General features: G+C 45.3%; 1 protein-coding gene across 1 annotated transcript; it reads right to left on the minus strand.

Moving 5' to 3' along the window:
• Positions 1-1,992: 1,992 nt before the first annotated feature.
• Positions 1,993-2,877, minus strand: LOC308517422 (transmembrane epididymal protein 1A-like; the record flags this gene model as incomplete). Its single annotated transcript, XM_081088570.1, has 1 exon — positions 1,993-2,877. The coding sequence occupies one exon, from the start codon at positions 2,875-2,877 to the stop codon at positions 1,993-1,995; it is 885 nt and encodes a 294-aa protein (XP_080944696.1).
• Positions 2,878-18,906: the final 16,029 nt, after the last annotated feature.

The raw sequence follows: 18,906 nt of genomic DNA on the forward strand, positions 1-18,906 counted from the left end.
TCAAAATGATGAGAGAGAATCATTGATTGGCTACCTCCTGCATGCCCCCAACTGGGGATCGAGCTTGCAATCTGGGCTTGTGCCCTGACCAGAATCGAACTGTGACTTCCTGGTTCATAGGCCAATGCTCAACCATTGACCCACACTAGCCGGGCGTCCTGAAAGTAAATCTGTCTTAATCCTTCAGGGTGGGGCATGGCAGGTTTTATGGAATCTTAAGTTTATACAATTTGAGGTCCCTAATTAGAAAAAGGAATACAGAAATGTCTCACTTTTGCAATTTTCAGTAATATGTGATCATATGTATGCCTTGTGATGGCTCCTCCCAAGGCTTTGGACAGAAGATGTAAAGTGAGGGGCTCTGAAGCTCAAGTTTTATTAGCTTCAGGGTAAATCTGGTTTTGCTTCTGGGCTTTTAAGGGCAGGGACAGAAAGAAGTATGCTGGTCTCTCCTTGGCCTGGCTCCTGCTTTGCTGGGGAGGGAAGCTGAGGCTGGCTGGGTTCCAACTGCTGGAGGAAGATACATTTATCTTCTTCTAGATCCAGAGTGTCCCTCTCCTCTAAGCCCTGCCACTGGGAGTTGCCAGATTTTTGCCCCATTTCCATCCCTTCCCTTGCTCCCTTTCTCTGCCCCAACCCCTTGTCCCAGAGTTCCCAGGCTGTTTCTTTAGGGAGTGTCCAGTGATACTGCAGATGACAACATGCAGCCCTGCAATGCAAAAGCCTCTCTATATTTCCGGAAGCTGCTCAGGCTCTGAGGACAGCATTTCGGACTGCAGGGGAGGGGTGGACGCAGCTGCTTCCCGAGTGGGCACTTTTCTCTAGGTCTTTTCTCCGCAGCTATGGACAGCATCTCCTCCCTTCCTCCTGCCTCTTCAGACTTCCAAGTGCTGGTTTATCCATCTAACAGAAGCACACTCATGCTATTTGAAGCACTGGCTTTCTGACTGTACCCAGAGATAAGTATTTTTATATAGTTTGCTTTCCTGTATTTCACTGAGTACATGATTTACTGCCACCCCCTGTCCTCATTCTGGGAGAAGCTCAATGACTGAATGAAAATTTCTGCAAATTCCGGAGGGCTGACATTCTCAGGGTCTCTCTCAGCTCGGAGTTCCTGCATCTTCAGAACCACTGGCACCCACATTTCATGGCAATTCCTTTCCTTCTGTTCCCACCAACTGAAATCTGGGCGTTTTCTTTGATCTTACCCTAGAATCACTCACGCAAGACACGTATGTATCATAGACTTTATTGGAGAAGTTGAAACAATGGAGTTTTTTTTATATTACAGCAAAAATCAAACAAGTTAAAATTATGTAAATATAATTCTCATTTCTCACAACCACTTTTGGGAATTTCTCCCTTGACTCCTTTCTTCCCAGACATGAGTCTTTGCTAAATTGGTTGCTCCCACTTCCCCCTCATCCTTTAGTCCCTTAGAAGGTAGAAGTAGCCCCATTTAGTTGAGATTAAACAAAACAACAACACAAGTTCTTCATTCTGCTACACATAGTGTGAATAAAAAACAGAGAAAAATGAAGAAAACAGAACCCCTCTCTTTCACACATTGCAGCCCTTCAGCTGTACACACACACACACACACACACACACACACACAGCCAACCAGCCTTGCCTCAGCTATCTGGAGAGAACGCTCTCTGAGCCCCCAGCAACACCCCACCTCCCTCTATTTCTTCATTTCATTTTCTCCTCTTGGATCCCAAAAGCTGTCAGAGAAAAGTACTGCTCCTTGTTCTCACTTCATGTAAGTCCATGGCCAGGAACCATCCTGAATAGTGAGACAGGGAAGAGGCAGACCTGGAGAGGACAGTGAAGCACTCCTAGGAGCTGGAAGGTTTATTTAGGAACAAGGAAATGATTCCTGTGATGGAAAGCCACATTGTAGACCCCCAGGGCATTTCCATGCTATACACACAATGGGCATCTCCAACATTTTCATTACAAAAGGCCCGCACAAATGTTCTAATCCTAGACACCGCCATCTTGCTGCTCAGCCCCTACCCTGAGTTTCTCCAGCTCATCACTGCTGTAGCCTGTGGGGCATGGCTGGTATTTGGCACCTGAGGCCTCTGTCCAGGAGGAGCAGTGATGATGCCAGAGGCTGCAGATGCCATAGACCGTGGCCAGTATGGCGGCCCCTAAGCCCAGGTGCCAGCAGAAGAAGATGGCGAGGAAAGCGAGGTCCTCATGGTTTTCTGATCGCCAAGGCTGCCCGGAGGGAGGGATGTACATCACCAGGCAGAGCTGCAGCATCCAGGTGCTCAACACCAGCCCCAACCAGGTCTTGAGCACCCAGAGTTGGGGCTGGTCCGGGACCCAGACCTCGATGGCGAGCACCAGGCTGACCAGTAAGGTGGGCACAATGAACAGGATGTGCACACGGATCTCCAGGATGCTCTTGTTCTCAATGTGTGCCATCATCAGCAGTGCCAGGACGCAGAAGGCCAGGGCCTCGGCCGCTCGCTCCAGCTTTATACTCTGCCGTGCCTGGCACGCCTGGCTCACAATGTCCACCACACCGCTGAGCATGAAGAATCCGTACATGGTGATATGATGCCAGTTGTTCGAGAACACGAACGGCCGCCGAGGGTCCTCCCAGTTTACCATCTTCATCCGATTGGCTCCTGGAGGGTAGAAGAACTCGGCCAAGATGCCAGTCAGGCTGATGACGACCTTCCCCACTCCTAGCACAGGGAGCTGCTTCCACCTGTGTCCTCGCTTCTCCTTCGGGGGCAGAGGGAGCTGGAGAAACCTCTGTCCCCGTAGCAGGGCCAAGGACACCAGCACGGAGTAGTAGAGTGCGATGAAGAGGAAGCATAACCCTGGCAACAGGTGTCCCACGAGGGTACCCATGGTCTCTGTGTATGTGTCGGGGCCAACAGGGCGAGAGCTGGCAGATGAGCAGCGACCTCACAGGGCTCTCCTCACAAGCAAGAGTGGCCGCTTCTGAGCAGTGGAGATCTTCCTGATCAGCCCCACCCCAGCCTCCCACACCTGGAAAAGCAGGCCTCACCTCCCGTGTTGGAAGCACCTGAGTTCCTCCCAGGGTGGGTCTCTTTGAGAGACATGGCGCTTCACCTCGCTCTGTCCTCACTTAGATGGGCGAGGCCTAGAATTGCCAGCTCTGCACCTCATTGCAGGCACTGGTTTACCCTTTCTCTTCTGCCCTCCACCTCACCCCTCAACAGAGAGTGGGGAGGGAAAGAGTTAAGTCACTCCAGCAAAGAAGAGAGGTGACTCTCTTCTATGACTGTCTCTAGTGCCAGGCATGTTGGATTTTTTTTTTTTTTAATTTAAATCCCTCAACAACTCTATGAGGGAGTTATTGTTAAGCAAAATTTACAGATGACATCAAGGTTCAGAGGGGTGAAGAGTACCACAAGGTAAGACACCTAGCAGCTAGCACAGCAGAGCCAGGAAGAGGTCCCAGGTCTATTTATCTGTTTACAAAGTTCAGAGTTTGTGCACGGCACAATGACTGAATCTCAGCTCCAACATTGCAAGTCTCATGATGTTGGGCAAGTTACTTTGTCTTCTCGAGCCTCGGTTTCCTGATCTGTAGAATGGGAACAATAATTACTTCAAAGGTTTGTTGTGATGATTAAATAGAATAATGTATGTAGAGACACATATTAAATATTCAATAAATGGTAGTGATTATTAATTATATTGTTGCTATTATTAACATTCCTTGCTAAATTCCTATAATGCTGAAGTTGTGCAAGTATTTATATGAATGATACTGAGACAGGAATCATAAAGAAAAAAAGTGAAAACTTAATTATATTTAAAAATGATAAAGTTTAAAAATATTTTTTTTTTATCTCAGAGAGGAAGGGAAAGGGAGGGAGAGATAGAAACATCAATGATGAGAATCATTGATTGGCTGCCTCCTGCATGTCCCCTACTGGGGATCAAGCCCACAATCCAGGCACATGCTCTGACCAGAAATTGAACTGTCACCTCCTGGTTCATAGGTTAATGTTCAACCACTGAGCCAGGAAAATTATAAAGTTTTTTAATGAATAGAAATTAAACATCCCAATTAATTATTTATTTATTTGTATATTAAATTATTGTCAACAAATTTCAAAAAAAATATAAACTGTAAAATTTCACCCCAGTGGGTTGTGAAGGCAGGATCACCACCCCAATGGGCCAGAGAGCAGAGCATTAAACCAAAGAGAATTATTCTCTATCCTTAAGATCTAATGATATTTGTCTTGCTAAGTTTTGAACTTGCTTTGGGACCATCACCCCTTTCTTCCAATTTCTCCCTTCAGAATAGGAATATTTACTTATGTCTGTCCCATGACTGTATTTTAAAGCGCATAACTTTTCTGTTTCCATAGGTTCACAGCTGGAGAGTTTGGCCTCAGGATGAATCATACTTTGTGTTTCACCCATACCTGATTTAGATATTTATTTATTTTATTTAAAAAAATTATCTTTATTGTTGAAAGTATTACAGATGTCCCCTTTGTGTTTTTTTGTGTGTGTGTGTTGTTGCTGTTGTTTTCCCATTGACCCCCTCCACCCTGCACCCACCCCTCCCCAGCCTACACCACACTATTGTCTGTGTCCATGGGCTATGTATACATGCATATAAGTTCCCCAGTTAATCTCTCCCCCAACACCGCCCCCTACCCCTGTGATTTAGATATTGAGATGAAACTAGATTTTAGAGTTGATGCTGCAATTGGTTGAGATTTTGGGATGGAATAGATATATTTTGTATATATTTATGATTTTCAGGGGATCCAGGAGCAGAATGTTATGGATTGAATGTGTCACCCCCCATATTCATATGTTGAAGCCATAACCTGGCGTCTCCCCCCCCCCCCGCCCCCCAATGTGATAATAGATGGAGATGGGGCCTTTGGGAGGCAATTAAGTTTAGATGAGGTCATGAGGGAGGGGCTCCATGATGGGATTAATGCTATAAAAAGAGAAAGAGGAACCTGAACTCTCTCTGCCATGTGAGGAATAAGCAAGAAGGTGGTTGGTTGCTTGCAAGTCAAGAAGTAGGTCTTCACCAGGAACTAAATTGGCTAGCCTCTGGATTGTGGACTTCCCAGACTCCAGAACTAAAGAAATAAATATCTGCTGCTTAAACCACTCAGTCTGTGGCATTTTGTTATGGTAGCCTAAGCTGACTAATACATCGACCTATTGGTGGTGTGGTATTATTTCCACACATTTGTGAATTTCCAGCTTTCTTTCTGTTATTGATTTCTAACTTCATCCCATTTAGTTGAAGACACTTGTATGATATATTTCTTTTAAAATTATTGAGAATTAACTTGTGACCTAATAGGGTCTATCCTGGAGAATGTCCCATGTGCACTTAAAAAATGTGTATTTTATTGTTGTTGGGTAGAGTGTCCATTTATGTGTGTTAGATTTAGTTGGTTTATTGTGTTGTTCATTACTTTATTTCCTTAGTTATCTTCTGTCTGGTTGTTCTGTCCATTACTGGGGTATTGAAGTCTCCACCTATTATTGTAGAACTTTCTCCCTTCAATTCTGTTCATTTTTGCTTCATATATTTTGAGGATTTGTTATTAGGTGCATAAATGTTTATAATTGTTATATTTTATTGCTGTATTGAACCTTTTATTAATATATACTGTTCTTCTTTGCATCTTGTAAACTTTTTTTTTTTGCAGCTTGTAAACTTTCTTGATTTAAAGTCTATTTTGATATTACAGTGGGGCCTTGACTTACGAGTTTAACTCGTTCCCTGACGGAGCTTGTAACTCAAATTACTCATATGTCAAACCAATTTTCACCATTACAATGACACGTGATGCTGGGCTGATGTTGTGGTGTTCACTGTGACGTTCGCTGCGCCAACTAGAGGTGGGGTATCCGAAGCTGGCTCATAACCCGAATTTTAGCTCGCAACTCAAAGCAAAAAATTGGCCAAGAGAAGGCTCGTATCTCGAAAAACTCGTTAGTCAGGACACTCGTAAGTCAAAGCCCCACTGTACTAGAGTCACTCCTGTTCTCCTTCAGTTAGAATTTGCATGGAATATTTTTTCATCTTTTACTTTTAATCTATTTGTACCTTTGGATATAAAGTTAATCTCTTGTAGGTAGTGTCTGGTTGGGTCATGTTTTTTATCTATTCTGTCAATCTCTCTATTTTGACTGGAGAGTTTAAACCTTTGACATTTAAAGTAATTGCTGATAAAAAGGAACTGGCATTTTTTCTATTTGCTATGTGCCTTACAGGTTTTTTTGGTCCCTTATTCCTAGAATTCCTTTTTTTTTTTTTTTTTTTTTTTTTTTTTTTTGCCTTGAGTTGATTTGCTGTAGTGAAATGTTTAAATTCTTTCTCATTTTCCTTTTGCATATATTCTATCACTGTTTTCTTTGTGGTTACTATGGAGATTACACTTAAAATCCTAAAGTTATATCAATATAATTAAATTTATACCAGTTTAACCTCAACAACATAAAACAGTTCTGCTGCTATACAATTCTGTCCTTATCTTCTTTCAATTATTGATGTCACAAAAATTAAATCTTTATGCATTATGCATCCCAAACTATACACTATTAATTGGCTTTAATGCACTTGTCTCTTAAAGTGTGTAGAAAACAAAATGTGGAATTACTAACCAATCCTATATAATATAAGCCCAGCAACTGAATGGTGGAACGACCACAACGGCAGTTCAACCAATTGCTATGACGCACACTGACCACCAGGGGGCAATGCTCAATGCAGGAGCTGTCCCTGGTGGTCAGTGCGCTCCCACAGCAGGAGCAGCTGCTCAGAGGGCAGGTCCACAGCCACTCAGCTGACAGGGATGAGCAGCTACTCCCACAGTGGGCCGATCCCTGCAGGCCATGCCCCCTCCCCCAACCAGTGCATGAATCCCATGCATCGGGCCTCTAGTCTATATATATAAAAGCCCGAGCGACCCTTACAACCAAACGACTAGAATGACTGGTCAACCCGTAGCTATGATACACACTGACCATCAGGGGGCAGACGCTCAATGCAGAAGCTTCCCCCTGGTGGTAAATGTGCTCCCACAGCCAACCTCCCGTGGTCCCTTCCCCCTGCAGGCTGGCCCCCCTGATATGCCCTGATTGGGGCAGGTCAAAAGGCCCCACCCATGCACAAATTCATGCACCGGGCCTCTAGTGTTATAATAATACTATCTTTTAGATTAATAATTGTTTTTAGAAATGTATTAGTCTCTTAAATCATGTAGAAAACAAAAAATGAAGTTATAAACCAAAGTTACAATAGTACTAGCTTTAATAATTGCCCATGTGTTTACTTTTTTCTTTTTTTTTAATATATTTTATTGATTTTTTACAGAGAGGAAGGGAAAAGGATAGAGAGTTAGAAACATGGATGAGAGAGAAACATTCATCAGCTGCTTCCTGCACAACCCCTACTGGGGATGTGCCCGCAACCAAGGTACATGCCCTTGACCTGGAACCTTTCAGTCTGCAGGCTGACGCTCTATCCACTGAGCCAAACCAGTTACGGCCCATGTGTTTACTTTTACTGAGATCTTTATTTCTTCAAATAGTTCAAGTTACTGCCTAGTGTCCTTTCATTTCAACATGCAACTCAACTCCTGTAGCATTTCTGGAGTGGCGGGTCTAATAATAATGAACAACTTCAGCTTTTGTTTATCTGGGAATGTCTTTAGATTCTCCCTATGTTTGAATGACAGTTTTGCCAAATATAGGATTATTGATTGATAGTTTTTTTTTCAGCTCTTTGAATATATATTAGCCTGTTGTCTTTGGACCTCTAAAGTTTCTAATAAGAAATCTGCTCCTAATCTTATTGTGGATTCTTGTATGTGATAAGCTGCTTCTCTCTTGGACTGTCATTAGGTTGATTATAATGAGTCTTGATGTGGGTCTCTTTGAGTTCATCCTACTTAGTCTTCATTGGACTGCTTGGATATTTGTATTCATGTCTTTCATGACATTTGGAAAGCTTTCAGCCATTATTTCCTCAAATATTCTCTCTGCCCCTTTCTCTCTTCTCCTGGGACCCTCACAATGCATATGTTTGTCTATTTGATTGTTTCCCACATGCCCTGTTCACTTTTCTGTTCCTCAGATTTGATAATTTTGATGATCTTATCTTCAAGTTCATGAATTCTTTCTCCTACCTGATGTAGTCCTCCTTTGAATCCCATTAGTAAATTTTTCATTTCAGCTATTATACTTTTCAGTTCCAAAATTTCTTTTTTTATGTTAAAAAAATCTCTTTGTTGACATTTTCATTTTGTTTTTACATAATGTTCTTGACATTCTTCATATCTTTCTTCAATTCTTTGAGCATGTTTAGGACAGTTATTTTAAAATCTTTTTCTGGTAGATCTGCCATCTAGTCTTTCTAAGGAATGTGCTTTTTTTTTTTTTAATTTACTTTTTTTTCTTTGAATAGACCATACTTTCCTGTGCTTTTGTATGCCTTGTTTTTTGTTTGTTTGTGTGTGTGTGTGTGTGTGTGTGTGTGTGTGTGTGTGTTTGAAAAAAGGAAAATTTGAGTCTAGTAATGTGATATCTCTGGAATTTAGATTCTCCCGTCCATAGAGTTTGCTGTTTTGTTTTTCATTTTTGTAGGCAATTTCTGTGATGGGGATCAACCTGAGGTATAAAGGTATAAACTTAATGTCTTTTCAGAGCTCTCCTGTCTGATCCTTTTCCTGGGCATGTGCAGTGACTTTTTAAATTCCCTTGTACATGCAATTGCTTTTGAATGTCCTAGTCCTTAAATGTCTGGCTCCCAAAAAGTGAAAAAGAGAAAAATGAAAGGGAAAAAGAAGTTGTTAGCTTTTTAAATGTCCTGAAAGTTGCTTCAGCCAGGGTGAGGTAGGGTGGGGTAAGGGCTTCCAACAATGGAGGGACAAGAATGACTGCCCACCCCTGTGTCTGTACCTCTGCAAACTGAAGCAGCAATTAGTGGCTAGAGCACAGATCCCCAATATTTGGAAAACAGGGTCCTTTTGTTCACCCTTGCTCCTGTCACCTGTGTGCCAGCTGCTCCTAGAATGTGTGTGTATGCCTGCCTGCCTGCCTGTCATGGGGTTGGGAGATGGGGGATAGGTATCTATTGCTGAGTGAAGGGCTGAAATGAACTGGAATTAATAATTTATCATCAAAGCTTTCCTCTGAAAATTTCAAGCCTTCCATAGACCCCACAGTTCTAAAATAGTTACATCAGACAAAACTGCCAGTACAATTGTTGTCTAGGTGGAGAGATGAATTCCTGATGCTTCCTATTCTACCACCTTCCCAAAATCTTTTTTGGTTCATTTTCATATTTTCTATTTATCAACATTTCCATTTTGTTTATACATTGTTTTCTTGACTTTATCCACATATGCTCATTAGGTCTTTGAGCATCTTTAAGAGAGTTGATCTTAAGTCTCTGTTCACCATCTGGTCATCCTCATGGCCAGTTTCTGTTGATTAATTTTTTTCCTTTGTAAGACCATACTTTCTTGGCTCTTTGTATGCCTTGTGGTTTTTGTTTATGCTGTGACAACTCTGGAATCAGATGTCCCCCTTTCCCCAGAGTTTGCTTTTTTAAAAATTATTTTTATTGTTATAGGGCAAGCATGTCAAACTCGCGGCCTGCGGGCCACATGCCTTGTTCATTTGGCCTGTGTGAGCCTTTGAGTTTGACATGCATGTTGTAGGGTGTCTCCGTGCCAGGGATCAACCTGAGGTGTCAAGGCTTGCCTTGCGTACGTGCTCCAACCGGGAATCCCACCCACAACCCACGTATATGCCCTGACTGGGAAAAGAACCAGCAACCTTTCAGTGCAAAGGGACGACACTCAATCAACTGAGCCACTCTGGTCAGGCAAGTTCTGCTTTTAAAACCTCCTTGAAGCTGCTTCAGCTAGTGCGAGTTGCAACAATGTTGGCCCACCTCTTTGTCGGCACCTTTGTTATCAGAAGCAGCAGTCAGCGATTAGAACACAGATCTCCAATATTTGGGGGAGTGGAGCTGGAGTGGAGCTTACATGTAGCCTTACAACACAGGTTTCCCTTCACAGAGGATGACATAGTCCCTCCACTCCTCAAGGTCAAACAAGAATAGTGGTAAAGAATGATAAACGTTAACCCAAAAGAAAAAAAAAAAGAAAGATAAAATCTAATGGCTACTACAATAGTCCATCCTAACAACACTGGACCCCAAAAGTTCAGAGTTTTAGTGCCAAAGGGAATAATGTTCCCACCAAAGGACACTATAATTTCATTAAACTGGAAACTGAGGCAGTCACACGGATATTTCAGGCTTCTTAAGGCACAAGGTAAACAGGCAAAAAGAGGCATATAGTATTGGTTGTGTCAAGTGGTTCTAAGTAACACAGGGACATAGAACTGCTGCTACCCAAAGAGGTGGGGAAGAGGTGTGGATGAAACACAGGTGCTTCACCAGCTTGCTTTCTTAGGCTACGTGTCCAGTGGCAGTTAAAGGAAGATACTTCCACAATCCTAGGCAGGCAGGACCACCAAAGGCTCTTTGATTCATTTATTCATTCGCAATAAATAGTACTAATGCCAGACACTGAGGATACAACAATGAAGAAGAGAGACAAGAAACAAATAAATATACAAGTAAAGAAAAAAAATGGTAGGGAATGATAAATGATAAGCTCCCTGTCCAAATAAGGCTATTTCCATAGTGAGTGAAGCCATCAAAGAAGACTCCAAAAAAAGTAACATTTAAACCAAGATCAAATTGGCATCAGGGCCCAGCCATGTAATATGTGATTGAGTTTATCTCTATCACTTAAAGACCAGAGGAGGAGAGGGATAAAAGCAGAGACCTTGGTAAGCCCCTCTTCCAGTGATGATGTATTCTATTTTCAATCTTTCCACTAATGTCCTTCTCTTCCTAACCAGAATCAGATTTCATAAGCACCCAGGCAGTAAGGCCATGAGTAATTTGTCTTTCCTTTTCTATTTTTCCTTGCATTTTACAATGAGCAAGCATTATTCTTGTATAATTAGAAAATATCTGAAAACTTGAAATCAATGATGCCATTTTTAATGAATAGATAAAAAGCTTGGGCATGAAAAAATAAAAAAGTAGCAATTTCTGGATATTAGTTTTATGGAAAATATTAATTTGTATCTCTATTTTATACTTTTCAAATGTTCGAAAAGGTTTATTAATTTAATTTTATGGTAAAAATGTTAACATGAAAAACTTTGTAAGCACTCTTCTCAGGCATTAAAATATTTCTTTATACATGCATATTTCTGTGTATAATTATTTATAAGATATAAATGTAATGTTGACAATGTTTAAAGATACCAAAAAGCACAAAGAAAAATAAAGAGTAATGTAAAATAGGAAATGCCAACACAGAATGAGCAAGTGTTAAGATTTGTCATGTTTGCTTTCAGGGTTTAAACAAACAAACAAACAAACAAACAAACATTTAAATCCTTCCAATCCCCTTCCCATACCTCCCTCCCTTCAATATTATAACTTTGGCCTGGATTTTCCCTGTCATTCTGTCATTTTACATATGTTTGCATCCCTTTCTTTCTTTCTTTCTTTCTTTCTTTCTTTCTTTCTTTCTTTCTCTCTCCACCCACTTCTATCTTTCTAATCTATCTGATAGTTTTCTATGTATTTTTAGTCCTGTAGAAACAAGCAAGGAGCTCTTCCTTGAACAAGGCGCTGGTCATGCCTAAATTAGGACCCATGTAAGTGAAGTTCCTTTGTAGTGAAGTCAGTGCAGTTAAATAAGAAAGGGGGGGGATTCAAGAATCATACAAAAATACAGTTGATGGGAACCATATGTCTGAGTGGCCACCTTCCAATAAACTGAACGAGTGCACAGATGTGTCGGTCCTAAATTCCTCTACTCCCAACTCCTATTTTATCCACAGGTAACTAGGTAAACAGGGCTAACCTTAATCTCCCCCCGCCCCCCCTCCCCCCACACACACAGGCACGCACCAAAGTGACCACGAGTCCCTGGTGTATCTCTCTCTGATCCGCCCAAGCAGCAGTTACTCATCATCTGCTACTCTCTGCGTCTTTCTAGTTGTCTAAGAGACAATGTCCGATAATCATCACTTGCTGACTGGTAGACTGTCTTTGGCAGATGAGTTTCCGTCACTGTGATGTCTCAATCAGTCATTTTAAGCCCCTCATCGCCAGTGGAAGAAGGAAAACCCTTAGCTTTACCCACGTCTAAGGCATTTTAGGCATCAGCCAGCAGGTGCTGAGATGTGTTGCTATGGAGAGGGGGGCCTGAAAGCAAAGCTGACCTAGGCCTTGTAACCCAGTAGTTTTCAAGGCTGCCTGTTAGAATCACTGAGGAACTTTATGAATGTTTGCCTCTTGTCACATCCGATGTTCTGATGTAGTTGGTCAGGGGTTGGGCTTGAGCATTCACATTTTGAAAATCTCCCATGCAGACACAGAAGGACAAATACTATATGATTCCATTTATCTAAGGTATCTAATCTAATAAAAGAGAAACATGGTAATTGGCGTACGACCGCTACCCTTCCCAGTGGCTAATCAGCGAGATATGCAAATTAACTGTCAGCCAAGATGGCGGCCGGCAGCCAGGCAGCTTGAAACTAACATGAGGCTTGCTTGCTTCAGTGACGGAGGATTCCAACGTTCCCCGCCTGCCTTGCCGGCCTCTGAGCCTACAGTTTGAAACATTTTAACAAATATAGAAGCTAAAAAAAAACCCCAGAAACCAGCTTTCAGTGAGCTGGGATCTCAGAGCTGGAGTCAGAGCTGGAGTTATACGTTGTTTCGATTACCTACTTTCAGCAGCGGAGGCCTAAGAGCTGGAGCCTCAGAGCTAAAGCTGGCCCAGAATTAAAAAAAGAAAAGAAAAAAAGGAGCGGTTGGGAGCTTCCGTCACCCGCCAGCCTGAAAACAGCCCTCAGCCCCTCACCCAGACTGGCCAGGCACCCCAGTGGGGACCCCCACCCTGAAGGGTGTGTGACCAGCTGCAAATAGCCCTCAGCCCCTCACCCAGGCTGGCCAGGCACCCCAGTGGGGACCCCCACCCTGAAGGGTGTGTGACCAGCTGCAAACAGCCATCATCCCCTCACCCAGGCTGGCCAAGCACCCCAGTGGGGACCCCCACCTGAATGGTGTGTGACCAGCTGTAAACAGCCCTCAGCCCCTCACCCAGGCTGGCCAGGCACCCCAGTGGGGACCCCCACCCTGAAGGGTGTGTGACCAGCTGCAAACAGCCATCATCCCCTCACCCAGGCTGGCCAAGCACCCCAGTGGGGACCCCCACCTGAATGATGTGTGACCAGCTGTAAACAGCCATCATCCCCTCACCCAGGCTGGCCAGGCACCCCAGTGGGGACCCCCACCCTGATCCAGAACACCCTTCAGGGCAAACCAGCCAGCCCCCACCCATGCACCAGGTCTCTATCCTATATAGTAAAAGGGTAATATGCCTCCCAGCACCGGGATCAGCAGAGCCGAGAGGCCTCCCGGCACTGGGATCAGCATGACAAGGGCCAGCGCCCAAACCCCCTGATCGCACTGTGGCTCTGTGTGTGACAGGGGGTGGGGCCACAACCTCCCTATTTGCCCTGCTCTGTTCCTGACAGGGGATGGCGCCCCAACCTCCTGATCAGCCCTGCTCTGTGTCTGATACGGGGGAGCTCCCCAACCTCTGATCGCCCTGCGGCTCTGTATATGACAGGGTGCGGCGCCCCAACCCCCTGATCGGCCCTGCTCTGTGTGTGACAGGGTGAGGCGGCCCAAAGCCTCCCCCTCCCACCCCACGGGCCCTGCTCTGTGTGTGACAGGGTAGAGCCATAACCTCCCCATTGGCCCTGCCCTGAGTGTGAGAGTGGTGGCATCCCAACCTCCTGATCGGCCCTGCTCTGTGGGTGATAGAGGGCGGCGCCCCAACCCCCTGATCCACCCTGCTCTGTGTGTGACAGGGGGCGGTGCCCCAACTCCCCTATCGGCCCTACTCTCTGAGTGACGGGGGGGAGCTTCTCAACCCCCTGATGGGCCCTGTTCTGTGTGTGACAGGGGGCAGCGCCCCAACCCCCGGATTGGCCCTGCTCTGTGCGTGACAAGGGGTGGCGCCACAACCTCCCCATTGACCCTGCCTTGAGTGTGACAGGGGGCAGCGCCCCAACCCCCCAATCGGCCCTACCCTGAGCGTGACTGGGAGTGGCATCGCAACCTCCCGATCTGCCCTGCTCTGTGCATGACAGGGGGCAGCGCCCCAACTCCCAATTGGCCCTGCTCTGAGCCCAACCAGGGGCTGCACCTAGGGATTGGGCCTGCCCTCTGCCACCCAGGAGCAGGCCTAAGCCAGCAGGTTGTTATCTCCCGAGGGGTCCCAGACTGCAAGAGGGCACAGGCCAGGCTGAGGGGACCCCCTTCCCCCCGAGTGCACAAATTTTTGTGCACCGGGCCTCTAGTATAGAATAATCAGATTCATAGAGAAATAAAGTAGAGTGGTGGTTGCCAGGGCCTGGGGGGAAGGAGGGTAAGGGACTTGTTTATTGGGCACAGAGTCTCATTAGGGAAGATGAAAGTTCTGGAGAGGGATAGTGGGGATGGTTACATAACAGTATAAATGTACTTAAAGCTACTGAACTGTATACCAAAAAGTGATTAAAATTGTAAATTTTATGTTTTGCGTATTTTGCCAAAAAACATGAAAAATAAACTCTTCCCCTGGTGACTGAGAACCACCTTCTGTTATCTGAGGTAACTGTTGGAAGGGTGGGTCCTGCCCTCTCCTTACTCCCCTGGGAGTTTCACTTAGGTGTTGTTCTGGTTTCAACTACTGCTGCGCCTGGGGGCAAAGAAGCTTCATTTGTCACGTTTCCTTTAAGACTTGGTGTGTCCCTTGCCAAAGATGTCTCAGAAATCCCCCCCCCCCCCCCCCCCGGCCCTGTAGCACTTCTGCATCTAGTGGTAGCATTTTTGGTAGGGGCTGAATGGCAACCTCTCTACCAGCAGGGTTTGTTCTCTGGTCCCTTCCAATATCTGAGGCTGGAGTCTCCTCCCTTCCCCCTCTTTTTCCAGACTTAGATGTTCTTGGTTTGATTCATCCCCATAATCTGACTCACGCTGTATAAATCACACCATGGGGATGACAAGTTCTTTGTACGTTCTCTAATGAAATGTCATGCTGACCTGGTGTGTAACCCAGATGTTAGCCGAGGTCATCTTATCTTTTGAAATGTATATGAAGTTGACTCAGCACTTGCCCCACACCCCAGAGAAGTCTAACGCTCTGTTCAAGGTTTCTGAACACTCTGGGGCTGAGATTTTCCTCCCACCCGACTGTGAGTGCCTAAATCTGCTCTAAAAATGTTCTACAACAGCATCCTTTGCTCTGTTTTTTTTTTCCGTCTGACCCCGAGGGGCAACTTGGCCCTTTTTCATGGATTCCCACCTCTTCCCTTTGGAAAACAAAATGGAAACACTCACACAGGCATCTATTTGTGCATTGGGCTTTATTATATGTGTGAGGATGATGATCAGGTATTAATATCACCCAAAGCAGAACTCCCAAATGTTGGCCATTAGATATTTCTGTTCTTAAAAATCCTTCAGTAATATCATAAGATTCCATCCCTATAAAATGCCCAAACTGGTCAAATGAACCTAGGTGGCCCTAGCTGGTTTGGATCAGTGGATAGAGCATCAGCCTGGGGACTGAAGGGTCCTGGGTTTGATTCCGATTATAGGGTACATGACCAACTTGTGGGCTCCATCCCCAGTAGGGGGCATGCTGGAGGCAGCCGATCAATGATTCTCTCTCATCATTGATGTTTCTATCTCTTTTTCCTTCTCCCTTCCTCTCTGAAATTAATAAAAATATATTTCAAAAACAAAAAAAGGAACCTAGGTGTTAGAAGCCAGGTTGGCATGCAGGGGTGACTGGGATGAATCACGAGGGGGTTTTTGGGATTCAGGTACAACTGTATTTTCTTTTTTTTAAAAAAAATATTTTATTGATTTTTTACAGAGAGGAAAGGAGAGGGACAGAGTTAGAATCATCGACGAGAGAGAAGCATCAATCAGCTGCCTCCCGTGCACCCCACACTGGGGATGTGCCTGCAACCAAGACACATGCCCCTGACCGGAATCGAACCTGGGACCCCTCAGTCCGCAGGCTGATGCTCTATCCACTGGGCCAAACCAGTCAGGGTGACTGTATTTCTTGATCAGATGCTGACTACACAGGTCATTTGGAGGAAAGTTATGGAGCTGTACATTTGTGATTCACACACTTTTCTGGATTTATGCCATGCTTCATTCAAAAATTTACACTAAAATTAAAGAACACTTTAGAAGCTTGTCAGCAACCTTGTGTCCAGGCTTGTAGCTTGGCTCTCTCTCTCCATTCAGAGTCTCTCCCCAAATCAGTACAGAGAATTCTCCCATATGCCCAGCATTTGCATCCAGAAGTCAGTTTTGGGTTTTGATCTGTTGACGTTTTCAGAAAGGATGGAGAGAAATGCCGACACACGGCATGTTGTCAATGATGAGTCTGTGCAGAGATGGCCCCTCACACACCCTTCTTCCCAAACATCCTCATCACAATCGCTCTAGTGAGAAGTGGGCAGACTCGTCCAGGTGCCCACTTCCCACTCCTTCCATTCTTCTCTACCAGCCCGTCCTCTGGAGCATCCAAACCTGTCAGAAGAGAGACTTTGTCTCTGCTTCTTACCTTCCAGAGAGGCCAGGAAACCAGCTCTGCGTAGTGAGACAGACAGACTGACAGATCCTGAAGCCATCCCTAGAGCTAAACAGCCCCCAGAAGTTTCGCTCATGGGACAGGAAGTCAAACCGTGGCTCTCAGGACAGTTTGTTCTGTCTACCTGTGGGCACCCTCAAAGGACAGCGGTGAGCCTGGACGCCTCCATCCTGCAGCATGTCCTCTGCCCTAAGCTTCTCCAGCTCCACCGCCGGGGCCCAGCAGGCACGGTGGGACCTGGCACCCGTTCTTCAATAGTAGGAGCAACCGTGGTGCCAGAGGCTGCGGATGGTGGCAGCACAGTAGCACCTAAGGCCTGGCTGCAGCAGAAGGGGGTAAGGAAACCCAGATTCCAGTGGGTAAGGGGCCTATCATCGCATACAGCTGCAGCGGCCCGGTCAACAGGCTGTCTGTGCCTTGACCACCTACATCGAAAGCCAAGGTGTTCGCTGCCCGCCCCAGCTTCATGTGCTGCTGTGCTAGCCACGTCTGGTTCACTTCAGCCGCTGCACGCTCACAGGGAAGAACGCCAAACCCAGGGACCTGCTGCCTTGGTGTGTGGAGTAGGACCAGCTGCTCAGGCTCTTCCCAGTCCATCGTCACCATCTGCAATATCCTCGAAGGACAAAAGAACTGAGCAAGGGCGATGCTAAGGAGGCAGCTGCTTCCTCCAGCTCTTCCTGCTGCTGCCACCTCGGCCCTCACCTTCCTTGGTAGGGCATGGTTCCAACAGGACAGGGACACCAGCCCTAAGGAGGGGAACCCAGGACTCTTCACAGGTAACGGCTGCCCTTTCTCCACTCCCTCATCCCTTGCCCAGGGAAGCTGCAGCCAGCCCTACCTCACCTTCCTGCCCGGTCTTGGCCTGTGGTGCGGACACCACTGTGGGGTTCATTCTTGTTGTTGGCTGAGCTGGGTCTCTGGGGCTGGGTCTCCACAGGCAGTGGTCTCAACACTTGGAGGAGCCCTGATCTTGCTATTTAAATCTCTGGCAGTTCCCCCCACCCTTCTCCACCCAGGAAATGATGCTTGTGTTAAGTGAGATGAAAACAGGTTTTTTTTCCCCACTGGAGAGGGGGATCTGCAGGAAAATTCTTTGAGTTTTATGGGTTCTACTGTTCTGTGAAAACATACTTCCAGGCCCTCCACCTAAACTGTCATCTTCTCAAAGTATGTATCTGGGGATGTGATGGATTGGGGTCATGTTAAGAACCAGCTTTTACCATCCAAGGGTCTGGTAATGCTAAGTTGAAGGGGATTTGGTGACATAGAAATCAATTATGTATCCCTGATGGAAGTATAGCCAGGTGAGCCATTCTGGAAAGGAGTCTGGTTCTACTTGGTCAAATTGAGTCCTACATATGCACAGCCTATGACCTAGCAGTCTTGCTCCTGGATGTATATCACAGGGAAGCCCTTATGCAGACCCATTAGGGATCACTTATAAAGATGTTCATCATGACACGGTTCTATAGGGAGTGGAAGGCAACCTGAGTGTCCATTACTGGGACGGTGGGGTACATACACATAGTAGGGTGAGACAGCTTGAGTTACATGTCACACAGCAACATGTTCACGTGTTAAAAACAGGAGAAAACAGAATGAGATATAACACATGATACCATTCACATAAACTTTAAAAATATATGTGTACAAATCAACAATGCACATTTTGCAAAAAAACATTCAAATAAAGATGCCCATTAACACAATAAAATAATGACCTGTGGGGAGAGGGGAATGAAAGTAGGGAATGGGGATGAAAGAGAATACGTTAATCTCTAAATTAAGTAAAGAGCTCTGTGTAGAACAAGGGCAGTAATATGGCATGGACTGAGCAAAATAGGAATAATCAAAACTCTTCAACCAAGGATAACAAAACAACCATGGACACAAAAGGGAAGACATGATGCGTATGTGAAATCTTGATTATACACGGTAGAGTGTGATGTGGGCCATGGGAGATACACAGGGAGAGACCCTGTCCATGTTAGGGAAGCCAGAGGAGGCTTCATGAAGAAGGTATCAAGTTTGCGTGAATGTTACCCACTTAAGAACAGGCCTCTTTCCTAAGAAACCCATTCCAGTCTAGCCGCCTTCCCACACCTGATTCTGCTGCCTGAAAGCCAGTCACCAAATCTTTAAA

The sequence above is a fragment of the Myotis nattereri genome (genome assembly GCF_964212035.1).
Source record: "Myotis nattereri genome assembly, chromosome: 3".
NCBI classification, from domain to species: Eukaryota; Metazoa; Chordata; class Mammalia; order Chiroptera; family Vespertilionidae; genus Myotis; species Myotis nattereri.